The 24133-nt window shown below is 38.2% G+C and overlaps 1 protein-coding gene across 1 annotated transcript in view; it reads right to left on the reverse strand.

The window, feature by feature from the left end:
- The window catches only part of NWD2 (NACHT and WD repeat domain containing 2), a 140874-nt gene that overhangs the window by 48904 nt on the left and 67837 nt on the right, over window positions 1-24133 (reverse strand). Inside the window, exon 3 of the mRNA XM_090266993.1 lies at window positions 13892-14008. Coding sequence (XP_090123119.1) covers window positions 13892-14008 — 117 coding nt within the window. The remainder of the gene's footprint in view (window positions 1-13891; window positions 14009-24133) is intronic.

Genomic DNA, 24133 nt, shown 5'->3' on the forward strand with positions numbered 1-24133 from the left:
CAGTCCTAAAGAAAGTGGCTAGAAAATAATTAAAACTCTAAGAACTGCCTTTGAGAACCTACATTTGATTTCTATTTTTAAAAATTCTACAATAGGAAAACGGTTAGATGTGTTAGAGGCTAGCTAGATGGAATCATGGCATCTAATCACAAAATGTCCTGTGGAAGTAGAGTAATCTCACATTGAGCCCGATGTTGTAGGCATGTATTCTTAATTGCTATCAAGCTTTATGCTAGGGACTGCAGACAGAAGACAAAGAGCATTCATAATCTATTGTGGGAGAATGACAAGGACACACCAAACTTTAAAAGAAGTCTAAATAGAGCTCAAAGTAAGTGACATGACAGCATGCAGCAATATTTTAAAATAGTTACCATTTGGAGGCTACGCACTTGTTTTGTGCTATATAAACACTTTGCATATATTATCTTATTTCCCACTGACAAGGAACCCATGAAGTATTATTATCATTATTACCACTTTAAGATGAGAAGATTAAGGCTCAGTGAGAATAAGGCGTGTGGGTTCGGGATTAGCAGAGAGTTCTAGGGATCTCTTTGTGTGACAATGTATCCAGTATAGTGATGTTCTATTTTTTTAATGTTGTATTTCTTAAAAATTGAAAGGTCCAAAGTCTCTGACAAAAGTGACTGTTCTCAACCACTGGCTATGCTGCTTTTTCTGAGGCAGGAATTAACAGAGGAGCCTCACACCGATATTCCAATGGCTAATGAACATATGAAGATGTTCTTAGATATTACTATTGACCAAAGAGGTGAAATAGGATACCCTCTTTTCACCTATCAAATTTACAAAAGTTTTAAATAGAGGTACCATGCAGAGCTAAGGAGATGGCCACTCATCTTCTCTGGGTAGAAACACAAATTACAAAACCTTTCCACAGAAAAAGTAGAAAATCAGGACAGTTCACAAATATTCATGACTTTGACCTACTAATTCTGCATCTTGGAGTGTATCCTCAAAGAAAAAATGTGAAAAATATAAAACATTTAAACATATTACTATTTATAACAATGAATAATCAGAAATGTCCTACATATTTAAAAATAGGCAATGTTTAAATATGTAAATGCATTCATATACTAGAACATCATTACAATCATTTTAAAAACATGTATCATTGGAAAATGCTTATGATCAAATACTGGAAAAAAGTTCTCCCAAGACACAGCAGACAGAACACACTGGTTTAAGGGAGCAAATTCTAGAGCAGCACAGCCTGCCTCCAGCTCACCCGCGTAACTGCCTGTCCTGTGCATCAGTCTCGTCAGGACAATGGGGGTCACAACAGTGACACCCACAGCAGAAGATCCTTAACAGAACTAAATAAAAACATGCACATAAGCACTTAGCATAGGCACATGTTTAAAATAATAGTTAAAATATTAATAGTGAGCATGTCTGGATGGTGACATTAGAGGTGATTTTTATATTTCCTTTATAGTCACCTGTACTTTCCAAGTTTCTGTCAATAAGCTTTAATTTTATAATAGGCGTGCTTATAGCAATCACCAAGTTGGTTATTAACATATGGTAGATATTCTTATAAGGAATCTCTTGCTAGATTTACATTATTCATTACTTGTTAGAAACGGGTCTTGAATGACTTTTTCGCATCCATTGAGATGAACATGTTTTTCACATTGATTTACTTATTAATGGACTGTCTAATAATAAATCTTTGTTACATTTCCAGGATATGTATCTAAGTATGGTGGACACTTTTTATTTTTTAAACATTTAAAAAGATTTTACTTATTTTTAGAGAGAAAGGAAGGGAGGGAGAAAGAGAGGGAGAGAAACATCGACCGTAGGCACTCCAGCAGGGGACTGAAGCCACAACCCAGGCATGCGCCCCAACTGGGAATTGAACCGGTGGCTTTTCACTTTGTGGGATGACGCCCGACCCACTGAAGCCACTCTGGTCAAGGTTGGTAGATACTTTTAAAATCTGCTTTTGAATTTGGTTTAGTAATTTCCTAAAGAATTTTGAATCTTTATTAAAGTCAATAGGCGAATTAATTTTGTGTCTCTCAGGTCTGGGGTCAGGGTTATGTGAGCTTAAAAAGTGAGTAAGGTGGCTGTTACGCCGTTGTCTGTCTTTACAATGGAACGATTTATTCAGCATTAGACCACATTTCTTGAAAGTTTAGTAGACACAGATAATACCACTTTGTCTACTTTTGGAAAGCAAGAGAAAGCTTATTTTTAGACGTTATGCTTTGGTGAACTTTTAAGTTCTTTTACAGCTACCAATTTATCCAAATATTCAATTTATTCTGGCTTTTAACACTTCTCAGACAGGTACTCCTAACATTCAGCTTTGAGACTTTCTCAGCATCCAGTTTTATGTAGTGTTTTCATTTTAAAAGTTTACTTTTAATACAAATGTTTAAAACTTGTATAACTTAGACGCATGTTACCTAGTCAGTGCCATGTATTAGTGGTCTATATCTGTGGATAAGTCATCTTTTTATTCCTAATTCTGCTTTTATGTATTTTTCCTATTTTACGAGATTCATGAAAGATCTATGTTTTGACTGTTAGTAAAATTTGCCCAGAATTTTTTCCTCCAGTTATGTTTCTGATTATTGCTTCTGACTCTAGTGTCTTCTCTGGAAATACCTGTAATTCTAGGGTTGGATCCCATTCGCTGCCCTCCATCTCTGTTTTTTCCATTTGCTTTCATCTGGTGGTACAGGAGTATTTGATTCTGGTTTAGAAGCACTAATATTAATGGTAGGTTTAGAAACCTGGAGCATTCATTATTAACACTATGTTTTTGTATAACAGACAATTATAAAAGCCGAACAAAGTAAAAATAAGCAGATTCCCTTTCCCCAAGTTAAAATTAAATAGTTCAAACCATTACCTCTTCTATAATCAGAGACTTCATGTGTATATAAATAGAAATGCTGAAATATTTAAATCTCTGTGAGCCATTTAGTTCATGTCTGCAGAATGGCTGGGAAGACGGTTTTGCAACTTATAGCAAAGCAAGAAAGGGGTCAGGAGCAAAGGTAATCAATCTCATAACTAGGTCTGTACATCCTCCTGCATCTCAGGTGCTAAGGAAGGGAGAAAAAGAGCAGTAAGAAGAGAAGGACGTCCTGGTTCTCGGGGGGGGGGGGGGGGGGCGCGCTACGGACAGCTGAGAATATAGAAGGAGCCATAACACAGAGAAGTCCTACAAAACTGTCCTATATCCATGTGTATTTCCAACCTGCGATCTCCACTCTCAGCACTGAATTTGCATTTGCCCCACGATACATTTACAAAATTGATCTGTGCCTGATACTTTAAATAAGTAAAGTAAAAACCAGTATGAGAAGTGTTCATAGAATTATAATGGTCCACACTGATTTTGTTACTTATTCATTCTTGGATACTGGTTTCAGTCTTCTCCCATAGCGCCCAGTAGAAAAGAATGGAAAGAAAACACAGAGATTGTGAGTTATGAATAACACTACACATTCCTACAGGTTACTATAGATTTTATTTAGATTAAATAATATGTTTTGTAAATAATATGTTTTGTATATAGGGATGGATGGAAGAGCTCATACCCTGGGTATTAACATCACCTTGGACTCATCCTACTCCTTACCCCACATTTTAATAGTCAACATCTATTCTATTTCTTAACTCTCTAAGCTATGCCCACTTCTCTATCTTATGTCTCACTGGATTATTTTTTGCCTGGATGATGACATTAGTGAGGCTCCTAGCTAGGCATCTCACTTCTGGCCTCTTCACAATGCCCCCTCTAGAGCTACAAGTCTGAAGTGTCCTCCTCACTGCTAACAAGTGTGAGCTGAAACTTACAAGGTCTGTCCTCAAGCTACCTTTCTCGCCTCTTGTTCCCCAATGCTCTATATTCTAACTACACTCAGGAACTGCTGGTCTCTGGACAAACAAGACACCCTCAACATCCCCTGTCCTAGATGGAACGCTCTTAGTTCTTCTAAGTTCAGTGCAAGCATCACTTCCTCTGGAGGTCTCTTCTGACACATTGAGTCAGAATGATGGAGTAAAGTCAGAATAAAATGGACAGTCACTATCTCCATTTTGCTCCCATAGCATTTGCATGACACCATTATTACTGCATTGGCCAAACTGTATCATATTCAACTGCATATACACCTCTCTCTCTATTTAGGTAAGTGCTTAAGAGAACAGAGAGATGCTACTTAATTTTGTACCTGTGAGCACAGAGTACTCAGGTATTGCTCAGGGAACTTAGCAAGGAGTCTTATACATGATAGGCACCGTATCAATTTACTGGTTATTTTATTGAACAACACTGTAAAATGGGCATTTCCAGACCCACACGGAGACTTAGGTTTTTGTTTACACAACAGACCTGGACCTTGCGCTGTGAGAAGATACAGGGTAAGCATGAGGGAAAAACAATTTGTATGTGTGGTATTTCTAAGCAGAGATTTTGGCAGCATCAAATTTCTCTGTCTAGGGAAATTAGATTAAAAGTTGAAATTTATCGTAGAATTTAATAGCTAGCCTAAGCAATCTTAATAAAGCCTAGAGCAACACAGCTTCATTCCCCATTGGGGAAAAGTACATTGCACACTAGACCAATGATTATTTTAGCTGACTCATTCAACGGTATATGAAAGAACTCCACAAAACTGAAACAGGACATTATGGTACAACTTCTGTACTTTTGTAGTGGAAGAAGACACAGCCTGAGAAAAAGGGACTTTGGTTCTAGACCTCACAATGGCCTCTTATTAAACCATTTAGGATCTTGTTGTAGGAAGATTATGGGCTTTGGAATTAAAGAGACCTAGGTTGGAATCCTGACTGCAACTCTTACTTATTGTAAGGCTTTAGGCAAATAACAGAAAATACTTAAGTCTCAGCATCCTCATTGATAAGAGGAGGAAAACTGTTGGCCTCAGTGGGTTGGTGTAAGAAATGACATATGAAAAGTGCTCAGCACACCACCTGCTGGATTTAAGAGTTCATGAATACTGGATTCCTTCACTTTTCTGAGTCTCAAATTTTACCTTGTAAAATTTAGGTTTTGTAACTACTTAATTACTTGATTATCTCAAGGCTCTTTCCAACACTAAAGTCCTATCATCATTTATCCTGAGGGGCACAAATCTTTGAAGTGTTTTAAAATTGGTTGCTTCTGATGAATGTGCCTTTTTCTTCTCATTTTTTAGGTTTAATTTTCTCTTCTTTTTCTAGCCTCTTGAGATAGACAATTAAATCATTGATTTCCAAACTCTCTTCTAAAACTATGCATATTCTTCTGTTTTTCTCTAAGCACTGCTTTAGCTGAATCCCACAAATTTTGATATGTTGTGTTTTTACTTTAGTTCAATTCAAAAAAATTTATAAATTTCCTGTGATATTTCCTGACCCGTGGTTTATTTAGAACTATGTTGCTTAACTTCCACATATTTGAAGAGTGTGTTGTTATTTTTCAGTTTTTTTTAAAAAATTAATTCCACTGAGAATGGAGCAAAAATTTAATATGATTTCAATCCTTTGAAATTTGTTGAGACTTGTGTTATTACCCACCATATGGATGGTTCATACTTTATACTTTAACAAATGTGCTATGTGTCCCTGAAAAATGGTATATTCTGTAGTTTTTGGCTGTAGCATTCTATAAATGTCAATAAATCATGTTATTTAAAGTTACATACTTAGTGTTTTCTGCTTATTCACTCAAATACTAAAATAAATTTCTAAAAATCTTTATTATTGTGGATTTGTCCAGTTCGCTTTCAGTTCTGACAAGTTTTGCTTTACATAATTTAAAGCCATGTTATTAGATGCTTTTAAACGTAGGAATATTATATCTTCCCACTAAATTGAACTTTTTATTATTAATGAAGTATATAATATTGATATAACTTTGTTTTGGTTAGTGTACAACATATAGTCAAATCTCTATTCTAATTGGAGTGTTTAGTCTGTTTACATTTGATGAAATAGTTGGGTTTAAGGCTATTTACCTTTCTATTTGTTCCATCTATTCTTTATTCTTCTTTTTCAGCCTTCTTTTAGAAAAATTATTTTTATTCTATTTTATCTCTTCAATGAGATTTTTATTTATTATTTTGTATTCCTCTTTAGTGGTTTTCCTATATATAGTGGTATGACAAAATTTACCCTTGACTTAATAGTTCAGCTTAAATTTGTACTTTTATCACCTACCAAATAATGCAAGACTAACTTTAAAAATGGTTAACTACATTTGTCCCTTTTGCCCTTTGAGCAGTTCCAGACCACTGAAATAAAGCAAGTATTACAATAAAGTGAGGCATAATCATTTTGCTGGTGGAGGGTCTTGCCTTCAATTTGTGTTAAAAAAAAAACACAACAAACCCAAACAAACAAACAGAAAAAGTAAAGCATAATAAAGTGAAGCACAACAAAACAAAGTTATATGTTAAATGTTATAATCCCTACAAAGCATTATTACATTGCTTAACACTTCAATATTCTTTCATATTACCCTTTCCAGTGCTCTTAATTTCTTCTTAAGAATCTGAGCTCCTACCTGTAGTAATTTTCCCTAAGGCAGAAAAAAATCTTTTTCTTTTTTTAAAAATGTGGGTTAGCTGATGACAAAGTCTTTGTTTTTGTCGGAAAACGTCTTTAGTTCATTTTTGCTTTTGCAGGACACTTTCACTAGGTATAACAATCAAATTTGGCTGTTTTTTCTTTTAATCTCTTTAAAGAAGACATTCTATTGTCTTTGCCTTCCAGAGCTTCTGTATTAAAAAAGTCAAGTGACAGTCTCTTTGTTGTTTTTCTGAAGGTAGTGATCTTTTCTTCAGATTAATTTTAAATTTTACGTTTTTTTCTTTTTACTTTTGGTTTTAAGCAGTTTACTATAATGCGCTTAGGTGCAAATTTTCTTGCTTGGACTTTACTGGGCTTCTTGAATCTGTGTAGGTTGATGTCTTTCAACAGTTTTGGAAAATTCTCACTTGTTACTTCTATCTTTTTCTGTCTCTTTTTCCAGAACTGTAATTACACTTATGTGAGACTGTTTGACACCACCTCATGTATCTTCTGCTTAATTCTGTTTTTCCTGTTTTTAAAAAATCTGTGCTTCAATTTAGAAATTTTCTTTTGAGTTCACTAATTCAATGTAGACCTGTTTAGTCTACTATAAAGTCCATAAAATAAAATTTTAATTTTATATATTGAATCTTTTAGTTCTAAAATATCCATTTGATTCTATTTTTATAGATTCCATTATTTTGTTGAAATCCATGTTCTCATTCATTTTACTCATCTTTCCTGTATTTTCATTAATACATTTAACAGTTTCTGACTGTAAATTCCATCATCTTAGTCATCTGGGGGGTTGACTTCAGTTGTGTACGTTTTCTCTTGTTTATTAATTATATTTTCTTGATTCTTTACATGTCTTGTAATTTTCATTGTATTCTGGGCATTGTATTTAAGGAGCTAATTCCTTCAATATTTGAATTGGTTACAACTTGGTTGTAGTTTTAGTTGGATTCAGTTTACTTTGAATTAAAATGTTTCAATAGCAAGACTTGTTAAATATTCATGTTAGGTTCCAGTGAACTTTGTCTCTTAAATATCAAGAGATTGTGGAAGACTTTACTCTGCTTTTCTATTCCAGCTTTCTAACATCCTATGTTACCCAATTTTCAGCAAATATCTAATGTAGAAAACTGTTGATGCTTTCGGGGCTTCTCCATCTATAAAGCGAGATCACCAATAAAGAACTATTGTGTCTGGAAATTAAGTTTGTCTAATCATTTTTGTCTTTACAGCTCTATTATCTCTTTAAAAATAGGACGTTTATAATTTAATTTTTTTAAGTTGCTGCAGCTCTACTCAGAAGCTGATGTCCTTAGGACTATAGTCTTACGTGAACATTTTTCTTACAGATTAAGTTATAGAGTTTGATGGCTCTCCAGTTTAATTTTTCTCCATAATTCCCTTTACCACACAAAAATATGCTGTATTACGTGAACTGTGAAACAATGGCTTAAGCTGTGGAAATAGCTTATGTATTATTCAAAACATTGTGGAAATACTTTATATATTAGCAGCCATTAACTAAATGGCCATCTTTGGCTTTTACCAGTTATAACTAGCTTTCTTTCCAATAACAGTTTTCAATGTTTTCCCATTCTAACTTCTTCTGGTGATAATCAAGTAATTTATTACTGGAACCAATTAATTATGGGAACCTAACTGGAACCTATTTTAGAGCTATGATGACTAGTTGATTTCAACTGGACAAGCTTAATTTTTTAATGTAAAAATGTCTTCATTTCTCTTGATATTACAAGCAAAGTATATCTGGAAAATCTGAGGTTTTAGATTAATTTTTATTTACATTTTTAAAAAAGTATGTTAAAAATATAGATTGTTTTTAATTTAGATGATTGTCAGTTCAAATCAATGATTACTTTCCCATTTTAGTACATTTTGTTTAGTAAACCTATATTAATGAATGTGAGAACTAAATCATAGAAAAATACCTGGACATTTTAAGTCAAACCAAGATTAAACACTTGTTACTAATTTTGTGCATGTCTATTTACTTAGTATATCTAAAATGGTAATCAATGATATATTGGATTGTGGATAAAATGAAATATTTTCCAAAGCTCTACTGTTATAAAAACCCTATACTTCTTTCTTTAAATTCAGTGACTTAAGAACTCTCAGTGTACAATTTTCTTTAACCTAAACTGAGTCTGAGCTTTCAAGGAGGCATAATTTAACTCTGAAGAAGAGTGGGGACCCAGAGGGATGATAAAAAACTAATCTACATGCTGGAGGTTTAATTCAGTAGTGTCATATAGTGATATACAAATATGGGATCGTTTCGTTTTTACCAGGAACTGCTACAGATTTTGTTTTGTCTTTACTCTTGTGCCTGGTGGAAAAACTTCACCTTGCTGAATAATGATAAATTTCTCAGTCCAATCCCTTAAAACTTCTTATATTTCTGGTCTAAAATCTAGCTCAGTCCAAAATACGGATCTATGGATCTCTAAGCTTCCTCCTTCCCTCTTTGCATACTGGTCTTAAGTGCAGCAGCCAGGTGCTTCCTGTGTTGGGCAAAAGCATGGCTTGCTTTTTGTCCCATGCCATCCGTGTCACTGATGGCAGTGTGTGTGTGTGTGTGTATTAGGGGTAGGGCTGTAAGTTGGCTTTGGTGTCTGCTGACAGTCACGTAAGGATGATGGCAGTAGTCCCACTCTTAGTCTTGGCTACTTCTCTATCCAATGCTGACAAATTACATCTGTTTACATCTGTGTGATCTGGTAGCCCCGATGAGGATACTATGTAGATTTTGGCTCCCTGTGACTTCTGGGAATTGCCAAAACATATGGCAGGCAGCATTCTCTTCATTCTGACTCTATGACGTGGTGAACGCCCCTCTGAATGTGAAGTCACTGAGCCTCCTACCTGTCTCCAGCAGCGGTAACTAGTGTCCCGTTACTGGGTGCATGGGCCTGTCTTGGCTCTGCCAGTGCCTTGCCCTCAGTAAATCTGCACCTCATCTACACTGTGGATTGAAGGAACGTAGTCAGATACTATCTGGATCCCCCAGAGCTCCTACACACCTAGGGCAGCTCTCCCAATGCTATGATTAAGCTTTTAAAACTTCAGTTCTTTAAGGCAGCCCATCACTTGCTTTTATGAACTTTTGCCAAGAGGCAGGACTTTGTTCAAGGTCCAGGGTCAATGCTTAAACTCCACAAGCACGTCTTTTGGGGCACTCTGGAGTTGAAGGAATGGTAAGAACACTCTCTCTCTCCCTAAACACATGTCATGAAGAGGGATAGGGACGTGAGTAGTTAGCATTCACATGCACTCAGCTCTTTCCAAAAGGCAATATTCCTCTCCCCTTCATAAGGACATTTTTTTTTTTTTTTTATGGACTAAGTGGGTGGGACTGGTCAGTTGAGAAGATTCTGCTGAACTTCCCACACTTCATGAAGGCTGAGGAAATTCTCTGCACTTAAGAGAAGTAGATAGTGACTTTGGACTCAAGTGTAAGTCGAAATCCTGGTCAAAATCCCTTCTTGGAAATAGGTAAAGGTCTTACTAAGTAAATTCCAGCAAATTCCTATTTAGTAAATTATACTCCATCTTTTACGATGTTTGTTAAGAATGAAGTCAAAAACCTTTCATTTGACTTCAATTTTTAACTGTCTGAATCAAGTCTTGATACTTTTACATTAATACTTTCTAAATGTAGAAGGGAAATATTCCCAGGATCAATAAAAACATTTCATTCTTATTTGAAATATCTTAAATCATAATTTAACAATAACTAATGATTGTGAAGTCCTTTATAGTTCACATAGAACTCCCCCATAAATCCCACAACAAACCTCTGATATTTATTCAAAATTTACTTTTAGTTTAACTTATTATTTCCCTACTTTATGGCTGTGATTCTTAAAGCATGGTAAGGTTAGTGACCTGATGACCATTAGAACCAGGGCTCTAACTCAGGTTGTGACATAAAAATTCTGGGCTTTTCCCACTATATGTCTGTTCCTCTACATATGTCTACAAATACTGTTCTTCCTTAGTAGCGATGATGTATTTTCAGTATGAAATGTCTCCTGAGTTAATTCCCTGAAAGTAAAACCCAGACACATGTCTGGGCACCTTACTCTATCACCCTCTCCTCCTTGTGACCAAAAAGCATGTGTCCAACAGCTGTGCATGTTTAGCAGGCACAGTAGACATGTCTCTAGGAGCTTGTGCCATATCCCAAAGCACAACTTTTACGAGATGAAGTTAAAAAGAGTCAAATGCAAACAACATTTGAGTCCAAGTTCCCTTTAGGATCCAACTCCCTGGGTACTTAAAATGAAAGTTTTGTTCAGTCCTGCATTTATTCATAGCTAATATAAGAGCTAATATCTGTGAAGACTTTGAAGACACAAAAACATTTTCATCCAGCAATGGTGAATTTTCTTGTCATCAGGTAAAGTCATATGTCTTGCTTTGCAGCCCACAAAGGTCAATCATGACTTCTAGAAATATCACTAGGAAGCACTGGGCAAGGGAACTGAAGTTCAAAAGCGACACATGTATGCCCACTGTTACCATAGTAACAAGAAGAAAGGCTGTAAGAGCACTGCATTCTCCTACAAGCAGTGAGATAAGCCTGTGTGATTTAGGATCACTAGGGTGAATAATCCCAGCTCTACCCACAGGGTGGGATCCTGGGTGCCCTGAGTTTCAACATGTAACAGGGAGAAGGAGGGATAAATGATTTGTTTATGCTCAATGAAGTTGTTACTGATGTTCTATCAGTTAACCTTTACTCTCAGAACCGGCAAATCGTTGGAATTAATGGCCATGACTAATTTTGGCCGGTTTGAGTAGGACACGCTACAGGGTGATTAAAGGGGGAGAACGTCTCTCTCATCCCTGAATTTTTGAGGCCGGATCAGGATAGAGCTGTGGAGATCACAGAAACTGAGATGCCCCAGGGCATACTTATAGCACTACCTACTTCCCAAATCTGGCCTTTTCGGCATGATAAAACCTGTTCTCACTTGCCTTCTAGTGTTTGGGTCTCTTCCATAGCGGCACTCCCTGCCGGAGTGGTTTGCATTCTTTACTTGACACACTCATGGCATAGAGGCAGGTGATTTCATCTTTAGAAAGCTTTCAGATAATCATAATGATTACAACAACTAACAACCAACACTTACTGTGGGCTGCACTGCTGAGACACTCTTGAGTGTCCTGTAATTTCATTTCATCTTCAGAATGACCCCAGAAGGTAGATAACTGTTATGAATGTCTCAATTTTACAGGGAAAGAAACTAAGCTTTCAGGCAGTAAAGAAAGTCCTTCAATGTCACACAGTTATGGACCCAGGGATACGTGACCCTAAAACCTGAGAGAGTGCTACATCCTCCGATTTCTTCACTTGGAGCTGAAATGTGTCTCCTTGTATTTCCATCCGCTGGTCCTAGTTCTAGTTTCTGAAGACCCATGGAAAAAGCCTCAATTCCTCTGCCATACCAGATCTTCGGGTATCTAATCTGGCTTTTAGGACTTTTTACATTCCATCCAGGCCACAGGATGCCGCTTTTAAATGTCCATTCTTCCACCTCCCCTAAGCCATGCTTTGTCTTGTTCGGCTCACTGCAATTGCTTTCTAATGGGTGTCCCTGCTCTGCTTTCTACCACACACCCCGCAGCCATGTCAGATCACTTTTGTACTCTGCTCAAAACATTCTGTGGCTCCTCATGTCGTTCAAAGTAAAAGCATAATCTTTACAGCCAACTTTGAGATGATAAAGCCCATAGTATGTGCTGCCTGTATCCCCATACTGTCCCCTTTTGTTCTTAGTGCTCCCTGAATATGCCAGTCATGTTCCCAACTCCTCTCCCTGGAAGGCTCTGATCTGAATATCCACCTGGTTTTTTCCCACCCCTCTTCCTATCTCCCTTCCAAAGTCACTCCTCCATGACGCCTTCCCCAGCGACTCTACTGAAAATAATAAACCTCTCACCCCACCGCTGTTCCCTCTCCTCCTCTTCCTTTCTGTATTTTCTTCCATAGCATCTCTCACCATCTGATGTGCTGCTTCTACTCATTTCTTTGAGTTTTGCTTGCCCGCTCCCTGTACCCCCATATAAGAACGCAAGCTCCATGAGAGCAGCAAGTTTTATTGTCTAAATTTAGTTCTAAGGTTAAATCATATGAAACTGGCCCACAAAATGACTGTTTATGTGGTTCAACCTACCACACCCCTCAGCACTGACAACAGCCCCTGGCACTCTTAGCAATCAGTAAGTACTTGGTGACTAAATGAGTAATTTATCCATATACTGATACTAAAAATATTATATTGTAGAGCTTTCAAGTACATTATTATCTTTGATAAGGACTGTATTAACTAGTCAGATTTCTGATATGGTCTCTGTCATCTTAATCCTTTATAGAGCTGCATATAGATAGATATGCAAAGAAGTATTAACAGCACTTTCGTTGATACACTGAACCTACCTTTTAATTGCATGATTTGGTATTTTCTTCATAGTATTCACTAGTACTTTTACCCCTCATCCATTATTCAAAACCTCTTGTGTCGAAAGGGGCTACTTCCCTATCACCTGGTAGGATCTGTTTGGATTCAAGATAAGGGGCTTTCTTAAGCTAACTTAAGACAGGTTCTTAAGCTAACTTAAGACAGGTTCTGCACAATCACCTGCCACAGACTGATTTTCTTATCTTTATCTTGCTACCACTGTGTTTACACAGAGGAGTGGGTAATGTTTAGAAAATAATGACAAAATAATAGCAATGTTACTCTTGATTTGTAGCTTATAATGAACATCTAGCTAGAAATCACTGCATAATCAAAAATTTTTACAGGGCATCATTTCCTACAGGCACATTTAACACAGTATATTTGATATTTGGTTTACTTTTACAACGTTCCAGCCACAGTGCTTAAAAAAAAATGCCAGAAATTCTAATATTAATAAATAGAAACACTATGATTAAATACACTATACAATATAAGAAAATTTAGGATCATTATTGTGGGACTCATACAGTGACCTTTACTGCTGGTCACTGGCATTGCGGAAATTGTTGTCAAACCCGTCATCCCTTTGATGACCATTGCAAATCATTCACCATTCGTTTGCAGCGCTTCTTGATAGGAAAGCTGTGGGTTTTGTTCTCACACATCGAGGGCAAGGAGACAGTTTAAAATTTTAAATAGGAACAGAAAAGCAAGTCTTTTTTTTTGCCTATTTTAAAAGCCCCTCAAGGATCACAAATCAGCAAGAATTCTCACAGTCATCTAGAATTGAATATAAAGCATTAGTGTTTTATACCCACAACAAAACATGGACCTGCAGAAGTTTTCAGACAGTCCTCCAGCAGCCGCATGCGTGTCTTCTGGAGCTCCGGGCTGTCCCACTCATCCTCGTCCATGCCCCAGTACAGATCCACGACCTGGGGACCAATGCAGGAGGTGGCGTTAGTCCAACTGGGGGACATTTCTATTTACCTGCAGACCGCATTCTCATCCACAATGTTAAGCTAACATGACGTTTAACTTTTCTCTTTGCAGCACTTTTTTTCCCTTAGAGAGGGAAAATGATTTTTAAGTTCCAGCTAAAGAGGCTGGTTTTTCCATCCCATGATGGGTTGGAGATGAACATTTTAATTTCTTCCTATGTTCCTGATTATACTGTTGACACAGGCCCAGGGAAAACGAAATGTTCAATGTCAGAGGCTTTGCCACACAGGCTTTCATTATATTGAAGTGGTAACGAGGCTTCGAAAAATGTTTGACAGCAGCTGGGATGTGGTCATACATTATTCGAGACAATGAAATAAGAACGTATGTCACTGAATGTCTTGATATGAAAAGGGAAAACCACAATGGGCATTAACACATACTGACCTGAACTTAAGCATTTACATTTCTTTCTTTTTGTCTTCCTTTCTTTTAAAGAAACCCCAACACCTGTTATTATTTTGGTTTCTTGTATGAGAACATTTTGTTTATGCCTGTGTTATCTATAAGCAGTTTGGCTTTCATCAATACATATCTGAAAAACATGTATTGGAAAGCAGTGAAAGGTATATGCCTTACTAAGCAGGGGGGATAATAGGAGCTTCTATCTCCTTACTTCAAAGACTACAGGGAAGATTCTGAGAGTCTGTAAAAACTTTTACAAATACACTCTTTGAAAAATTTGCTATGGAGAGCAGTATGGGTTTCGTTCTCCGTACTCAACTGCTATCTGCATAAGGTAAATGTTTCCAATTGCAGCTTTGAAGATTTCTTCTCTTCCTTTCCTTGTTTCCCACAAGCAGAAAAAACAAAAAACAAAACAAAACAAACAAAACCCTTCTCTTCTTTACTGACTGTTTGCATGGCCTTCAGTGAGATGGAAGCTCAAAGCACGGGCCTTCCACTGTACCCCAGGCAGATCTCGGGAACTCCATGTGCTTCCCAGGCTATGGCCCCATCCAAGTGTGCTCGTAACACACAGGGGTCTTTATCTATCTGCATTTAAGTTTTTAGGTGGCTGGAAGAGATATAACAGCTTCTTTAAAAAATAATTCCCATAGCCCAGTCTCTATAAGAACTATTTGGGGGTTCTTCCCTTTAATCTACATTACAAGATTCAATCACAATATTAGGAAGGGGACATCTGAGATTATAATGTCACTGTCCAATATGAGAATCTTTAGCTGTGGCTGTTTAAAATTAAATATAAGTCAATTAAAATTAAAAATTCAATTCTTCAAATGCTCAGTAGTAACATGTGGGTCTGACCCCCATGTTGGAAAGCGGAGATATAGAATACTTCACCATCCTAGAAAGTTTAATCGGACAGAACTGTAAAGTACTGAGAATCATACACTGTACTCACTAGAACAAGACATTCCAACCATTTGGCAATAAACTGTCAAAATGAACACACATCTACTGCAATGTCAATGGTAATTCTTAATTGTGCCATCCATAAACTAACAACTATACAGAGAGCCAGGTCCCCATCCTTTTGGCTGACCCTGTTTAGATATAGCTGAGGAAAGGTCTGATGTAGAACAAATGAAGAGAAGCAGAAATGGTAAATATGAAGATTAATAAAACAAAAGCTATAAATATATACCTGCTCTTCTCTCATCTTCTTTTAATGACAACATTACATAAAGTCATAAGTATAATAGTATGTCACTGGGCTAGTAACATACACAGATGTCACATAAATAACAATAATAGCACAAAAAGGGAGAAAAGGGAATGGATCTACATAGGAGCAATCTTTTTATAGCTCACTGAAACTAACTTAGCATAAATTATAAGTAGATTCTGATAAGATGTGTATGCCTTAAATAACCACAAAGAAAAAACTCAAGAAACAGTGAAAAAATCATTAAAGAAATTAAAGTGCCACACCAGAAAATATTCAAACTTACTATAAAGCTACAATAATTAAGAGATTGTAGTACTTACTGGAATTAGGATAATCAACAGAATAAAACTGAGAGTCCAGAAATAAATCCTCATATTCAACTTATTTCAAGACAGATGTCAAAATAATTCAATGAAGAATAATTTTTTCAAAAAATGATACAAGGACAACTGGATAGCTACCTGTGAAAGAATGAAGTTTGACCCCATACTTAACTCCACATATAAACATTAACTCAGTAATGACGAGTGCACAGGGCTCCGCCCCCTATAATGTAGGAGGTGTGGCAGCCTGGCCCAGGAAGAAAAGGTAAACAAAAAATTGTCAGGAGGGCAGGGATCATGATAGAGATCCCAATCACGCAGCTGACCAGACAGCAAATATATGATCTATCGGACCAGCAGATAGGAAATCTTTCTGAGGCTCAGTTCAGAGCTATAGTTATAAGAAAACTTATAGACCTAACAGAGGATCTTAAACAAGACAAGGAAGGAATGAAGGCTAGTTTTGCTGAAATGAATGAAAACACATATGAAACAAGTGGTGAGGGAAGAAAAACCAGGGATCAAATCAACAAATCGGAACATAGGGAAGCAACAAACAGTCAACCAGTGCAGAAAGAGGAAACGAGAAGTGAGGAAAATGAGGAGGGGCTCAGAAACCTATGGGACAGCTATAAGCGGGCCAACATCCAAACCACAGGGTTGCCAGAAGGTGAAGAAGAAGAACTAGAAACTGAAAAATTATGTGAAAAAATAATGAAGCAGAACGTCCCTAACTTGGGGAAGGAAATGGAATTACAGGTCCAGGAAGTGCAGAGAGTTCCAGAAAAACTGGACCCAGGGAGAAGCACTCCAAGACACATTATAATCAAAATATGAAAAATTAAAGATAAAGAGAGAGTCTTAAAAGCAGCAAGAGAGAAGAGAATTATGTACGAAGGGGTCCCAATAAGACTATAGGCTGATTTCTCAAAGGAGACTCTGCAGGCAAGAAGGGACTGGCAAGAAATATACAAAGTAATGAACATCAAAAACCTACAGCCACAATTACTCTATTCAGCGAAGCTGTCATTCAGAACAGAAGGGCAGAGAAAGTGCTTCCAGGACAAAGTAAAACTGAAGGAATTCATCAGATCCAAACCTCTGTTATATGAGATGTTAAAGGGACTTGTTTAGGAGAAAGAGGATCAAAACTATGAACATTAAAACGAAAACTGTATCACAACAACCTGAGAGCCCCCTGGCTGGTTTGGCTCAGTGGATTGAGCATCGGCCTGCGAGCTAAGTGTCGCTGGTTCGATCTTCCAGTCAGGGCACATCAGAGAAGGAAAACTCTGATTCCAAAAAACCTCCGCTGCCTTGCAGCATACCTCTTCAGGGGAAAGGCTAAGGGAGTAAACCCCGACAGAAAATCCGGAGCCGGAGTCCCTAAGGCGGTTTGACGTTGTAGTCAACACCGGCAACTCCTGCGGCGCACCTGAAGCCAAGTTGTATTGACTCCGTCTTTCCCTTGGACCCTTCAGCTGCGAAGAGAGGGGGGGTCTGCTGCATGGGCAACAGCAGACCCTCCATATCACCCTGCCCAGGCTCTGTAGCTTCAGCTTCACTGGAGAGGACACTCCAGCGTCATCGCAAGATGTCAATTCAACACGGGAGGAGACAGATACCGTGTCACTCCCGAGTCGGACTGCACAGCCATTCTCGGCGGTGCAGATAGACTCTTAAGAAGCTACACCATCGTCTCTCGAGACGGACGGCTGCCGACGACGATCACAACAACCAACAGCAGAAGCTAGGGAATTGAAACAAAGGCAAACTAAGTAGGCAACGAGAGTGGGAAAAGAATTACACATATGAAGAACATATGGGGGGGAAGTCAGCAGGGAGGGGGAAGGGGGAAAGGGAGGGAGATGGTGCAGGAATTAAGAAGCATAGTAGGAGGGAGTGGAATAGACAGGAAGATGTTGAGAAGAACTATATGCACAACCAATGGGCATGGACTAAGGGGGTGGGGAACAACTGGAGGGAGGGGGGTCACTGGGTTGAGGGGAACAAAGGGAAAAGAAATAGGGACAACTGTAACAGCATAATCAATAAAGCATATTTTAAAAAATTAATTCAAAATAGATCACAAACATAAAGAGTTAAAACTATAAAACTCTTGGGTTTTTTAAAACATAGGGTAAATCTTTGGGACCTTCGATTTGACAGTGGTTTCTCAGACATGAGAGCAAGGTACAAGTAATTAAAACAAAAAAGATAAATTGAATTTCATCAAAATTAAAAGAAGTTTTGTTTGTCAAAGGACACATAAAGAAAGCAAAAAGAGCACCCTCAGAGTGGATGTAAATATTTGCAAATCATATATTTGATGAGTAGATATTTCTTCACAGAGTACATATAGATAGATCACTAATAAACACAAGAAAAGATGCTCAATATCATTAGTCATCAGGGAAATGCAAATTAAAACTACAATGAGAAACTTCACATACACTAGAGTAGCTGTAATCAAAAGACATAACAAGTGTTGATGAGGATCTGGAGCAACTTCAACCTTCATACATTGCTGGTGGAAACACAGTGGTGCAGCCACTTTGGAAACCAGGCTGGTAGTTCTTCCAATGGTTAAATGTAGAGTTACCACATGATACAGCAATTCTCCTCGGTATACACCCAACAGACATGAAAACATATGTCCCCACAAAAACTTGAATGTTCACAGCAGCATTATTTATAACAGCCAAAAAGTGGAAAAACTCTAGATGTCTATCAAACGATCAATGGAGAAATAAAACGATGTATTCATACAATGGAATATTATACAGAAAAAAAAAGTAATGAAGTACTGATCCAATGCTACAACAAGGATGAGCCTTGTAAAATTTTGCTAAGTGCGAGAAGCCAGCCACAGAAGACCACTTGTCCTGTAAGTCCATCTACATAAAATATCTAGAATAGGCCAATCTACAAAGTCAGAAAGTAGACTAGTGGTTGCCTGGGTCTGGGACAGTTAGGGAGTTGTAGTGAAAAGGCACAGCGTTCCTTTTAGGGGTGATGCCAACATTCTACAATACATTAGGGTAATGCTCACACAACTGTGCATATACCAAATACTGTACCCTTTAAATGGGAAGATTTTATGGTATGTGAATTGAATGATACCTCAGCGACACTGTGCACACCTGATTTGTACTGTGCCTGTCTACTGGCCTTCCATCCTCTCCTCATAGCAGAACTGAGCTCTTTAAATGAGCACCTGCTATACTGCGACCTAAACAGGGAGATCTAACTACATACTCGTATGTGCAGACCAAATGACCAGGGTAAAGTTGAAACAAGGCTTTCATTACATTTTTAAATAGAAGCTCGAGTGTCACCTTATTTATTTGCTACGTGTGGGAGTCTTTTGTAAGAGCTTTCGGGTTTGGCCACCACAGGCCCCCTCCAGGCCTTCAGAGCGGCACGTCTCCTTACTTCAGGGGCTGCATCTACACAGTTCCCTGCCTCCAGCTTTTTTTCCCTGAAACTATTCTTTTCCTAAATGACTTTGTGGACAGAAAATGATAAAAGAAGATAAAACCAGGCAACCATGAAGACGGGAGGAGACAAATAAATGCAACGTCTAACTTATACAACACAAAACACCATCTGGGCACACAGACAGGCCATACATCCTCATGATCAATAACTGGCAAAGACTGGTGGGGACCCAAAGTGCTCAACAAGACAAGATTTATTATATACTTAAAAAATTAGGTTTAGCTTTTAGCCTAATGTCCAGGCGCTGCAGACACTACAATCCGATTTACTACTTATTGGAATACTAACTTGTTGACAGCACGCTTTATGTGCCTTTACTTATTTCATCATTAAGTATAAAAGCTCAGGAAAGTACTTTGACTTGATCTCTTTTTACTTAAAACCATCTAGCTTGTTTTAAAATATTCTTAGGGAAGCTAATTTATCATGCTTATTGGAATGTGCTGAATTGGTCTGAAAACAAAAAAAGCCAGCAAATAAAAGCCCTCACAAATTTTAACCACTTGAAGTCAGACATAATCGTTTAAATACCAAGATTACTGTACAAACAATAAACTGTAAGAAACAAATACTAACCTCATGCTTTACCGAGAAACAAAATGAAAGCAAAATGTGAATTCATTATGGCCTCACACTATCATTTCTTCAAAGAGCTTTTAAATTTAAATATTTCCCTTCTCAATTTTCCCACGCCACATGACACTACTGAATGTGGAACAAAAATGCAACCTCCGAGGCCACAGGACTGATTTTGCTTTTGGACCAACACAGTACTGAAATGAAGGCTGTTCCTCAAAGTTATTGCAGTGGGAAGCTACACACTCTTTTCCAATGATCCCACCCCTGCCAGGGGCATTTTCCATGTAGGAATCATCACATTTTATATTGAAAAAAAAACTCCTGTCACCTTTTAAGTGGAGTTTGTTTTGGTAACAAATATTATTTCACCTGCTTTATTGGCCTGGCATTTACATTTATAAGACATGGCTCTAAAAAGACCTTTAGCTCTTTTTAAAAAATCAAATCTAGTCTTAAAAAGATTACATCTGCCATCATAAAAAATGTCAAAAGAACACAGGACAGGTTTGTAAAGATCTGAACCGAAACAACTTATGGACATTAACTTTCAAGGTCAATCCAGAGGTAAAGGCAGCACTCATTTGAATCTGTTTCAGTAGCTGTGAATTACTGGAATCTCCATTACTAGAATGTTCATTTCACAGAAGGTAAACAGGGAGGAGTCTTAAACCTCAGACTAGGTTTGTCAGATACTGTTTACCAGTGGTGAGTTATACTTTGTAGATATGGTAATTCTTACTCTAGTTAGAATGATCTTCCCCAGAATAATGGGATACAAGAAAAAATAAACCTGCTTCAGGTTCACATCATCCACATCCATGCTTTTACTAAAACTATTGCCAATACTGACTTGAAATCTCCTATAGTTATTCTGTTGGTCATTGGAGCGTGACTAAGATACACATTTCTGGGAAAATCATGCCTTATATCAAATCCAGAAAGGACTGGCTGGCCCCAGTGGTCATCCACAATCACCAGAAAGAAAAAGGGTCCCATAGCATGAGGTAGGATAATGCTTCATCCAAAACCTCATGAAGATAGCAAACTGCTCAGACCTGATGCCTTTCTGTCCTGGAAGATATGGTGGTAAGGAAGAACTAAACCAGGAACTAAGGCAAGACCTTGGACTATTAATCCTTAATGAATGTGGAGGCAGAGAGAAGGTACCCGGAGCTGGAGGCAGAGAGGGAGCCACAAGACAGAAACCACAGTGCATCTGTGCAGCATATAATAAGCTGGAGAAGCTCCCTGCACAAAGGAACCTCAGCCAAGCTGCAACTAGGTACCAGCTTCCTTCCATGGCAGGGCAGCTGACCTCCAATAAAGTATGTGACTCAATGAAAACCCAGCAGGGACTCTGTACTTCCTTTGCAGCAAGCTCCACCCTGGTCACTCTTGTTGTTTTTTTTAAATTAATTAATTAATTAATTATTTTTAGAGAGAGGGGAAAGGAGAAAGAGAGAGAGAGAGAAACATCACTGTGTGGTTGCCTCTCAGTCACGCCCCAAATTGGTGACCTGACGTGCAACCTAGTCATGTGCCCTGACTGGGAATCAAACCACTGGTCACTGTTGTTTATGACTGTCTTCTCTGGGAGACTGTAAAGTCCATGGGGGCAGGAACCATATTTGTTTCCAACACCATGGCATCCGCTGCACCCACAACTCTGCCTGGTGCAGAGTAGAGGCTCAAGAAAGTCTGCAAATAAATGAATAAAGCCCATGGGACCAAGCACCTGGACATGCTACTGGGGAATTAGGGTGGATAGACATCAGAGAGGAAGAAAGGAGTCTGAACTTGAGGGTAAGCGGGACTTCTAGACAGAACAGTACCACAAATGTGACAGGGCCTGCCCACATAGAGAGAAGGTCATAGCATCCTAATTTTGGAAGGTGAAAAGGAACATCAGGTAGAAGAAAACTGAGTTTCAGTCACTTTTCAATGGTTTATAACTAATTATTGACACAGTAAACCTCTTAAATGAGTGCTCTGTTCCCTGTACAAAGACTTGATGAAAGGTCTCCTTTCCCTCCTCTAAGAAATAAGAAAATGAGAATGGGAAAAAATGGCAGCCCTGTTTTCAGAATTTGAGAAAAGCCTCATGGTGATTGTATCCAATTGGGACCTTAAATGTCACCTGCAAATGGGATCCCTCATTCTGTGTATTAAAGGATTGATCCCATGGGGTGATTTTCAGTGTTGGGGTAACGAGACAGCCACAGTTTAGCAGAATTAAACGTTCAGCAAAGTACCGTTCCTCCAGTAATTTCTGGACCTCCCTACAATGCCACTGCTCTATATTTAGGATAAATATTAGGCAGAAAGTTTCCTATACACACAAAGTAAAGGATGAACAACAACGCTGTCTTGGGAAGTCAGGCATGAGAATTCCAGAAGAGCCATTCCACGCTGCACAAATGGTGAGCTGATATTTACAATTAAACTGGAGCAACTGAAGGTCAATTATGACATCATGTTTTCCTTCCCTTTTTCCATCTCTATTCATCTTCCTCTCTCCTTACCCTTTTATAAACTGGCTCATGGATGGGAGAAAGATGATGTCACATGCTTATAATATATTTTTTTTTACATAATATTAACTTGGTAAGACCCGCTCAGGCTGTGATAGACAGAACCGAAATGTGAAGTGAGCTAGACAAATTGAAGTGCTGGCCAGAGTGAAGCAATGTGTGATCCAAGGAGAGATAGGCGTTTCACTTTAGAAGGAAGCACACATTTGATGATTAGAAAATGGAAAAGGGACGATTAGTTGACAATGCGGAGAAAAGACCAAGGGCATCACAACATATCCTGTCAACTATAAAGCCAATGATGTATTCTGGCAGCCCAGGAGGCAAAATGCATTTTGAAATGTCTGAGGAGGCAGACAGTTGGGAGGAAAAAATGTATACAAAGCAAGAGACAGACGGGGCTCCTTTTAGAACAGGAAGGCTGTGGTGGGCGAAGAAAGAAGCGAGGGAGGAAAAGTAGGTGGAAACAACTAATGAAGAACCTCCAGTGTGAGGCTAAGTAATTGTTCAGTTCAGTAACTCTCAGTAAGGTCAAGCTAATATAAGACTCACATAATTTAATGTAACCTATGACTTTGATGTGCACGAATAATGTCGCTCCTTTATGTAGTCTAAAATGAATATAGGCTTCTTGCCTGAGTCTCCATCCATCCTCTGGCCGAGTACTTTCCATATGTGTTGAATTCTCATAACAATCCTGGAAAATAAAGACTGTCCCATTCATTTCACAGATAGGTCAACTGTGTGTCAGAGATCAAGCACTTTGCCCAAGGTCACAGGATTGGTCATTTGTAGACCCGGGATTTGAATCCCAGTCTAACAAAAAGTTATGCTGTTTCCACTAGGCCCCATAAATGACATAATGGGCTACAATTTATTGCATCTAAAATATCAGTTGTAGCCTGTTCCCATATTGTACAATATTGCCAATCACATGACATACGACACACCGTGTATTTGTCTGTGTGCTGCCGAAGTGGGCACAGATACACCAATCATTGTAAGATGAATCCTAATTTCTGAGATGTAAAAAAATCAAAACAGAACATGTGTCTTAGAATGAATGAAATGTGGTAAATACTGTTCATGGAAGATTATTTGAGCATCTGTGGACAGTCTGGGCCAGAACACAAAACATCCGGGCTAAAGATTTGGGGAAAGGTTGCCACCGTCACTCAGCTGTTAAGAACAGGAAGCCTGAGTGAAGACAGTCTTGTGAGATGGCAAGAAAAGGTGATCTAGTAAGAAACGCGTTGGCAAGTACATCAAAAGGAACAGTGGCAGTTTAGATCTAGGTTGTAAAGGGTGAAGAATGAATTATATGCCAAGATTTTAAAGTCTGGAGAACAGGGAAATAGTAGCAAGTGAGAAGCTGGGAAAAGGGGAAAGAAGGATGGTTCTGTTTTAGATAGAATAACATTAAGAAAAGAGAATTATATGCATGTCACAGTGGAGGAGAGGAAAGCTGGAGAAGCTGACATGGGCTCACCT

The sequence above is a fragment of the Furipterus horrens genome, unplaced genomic scaffold, assembly GCF_987537825.1.
Source record: "Furipterus horrens unplaced genomic scaffold, mFurHor1.1.pri manual_scaffold_2, whole genome shotgun sequence".
Taxonomy (NCBI): domain Eukaryota; kingdom Metazoa; phylum Chordata; class Mammalia; order Chiroptera; family Furipteridae; genus Furipterus; species Furipterus horrens.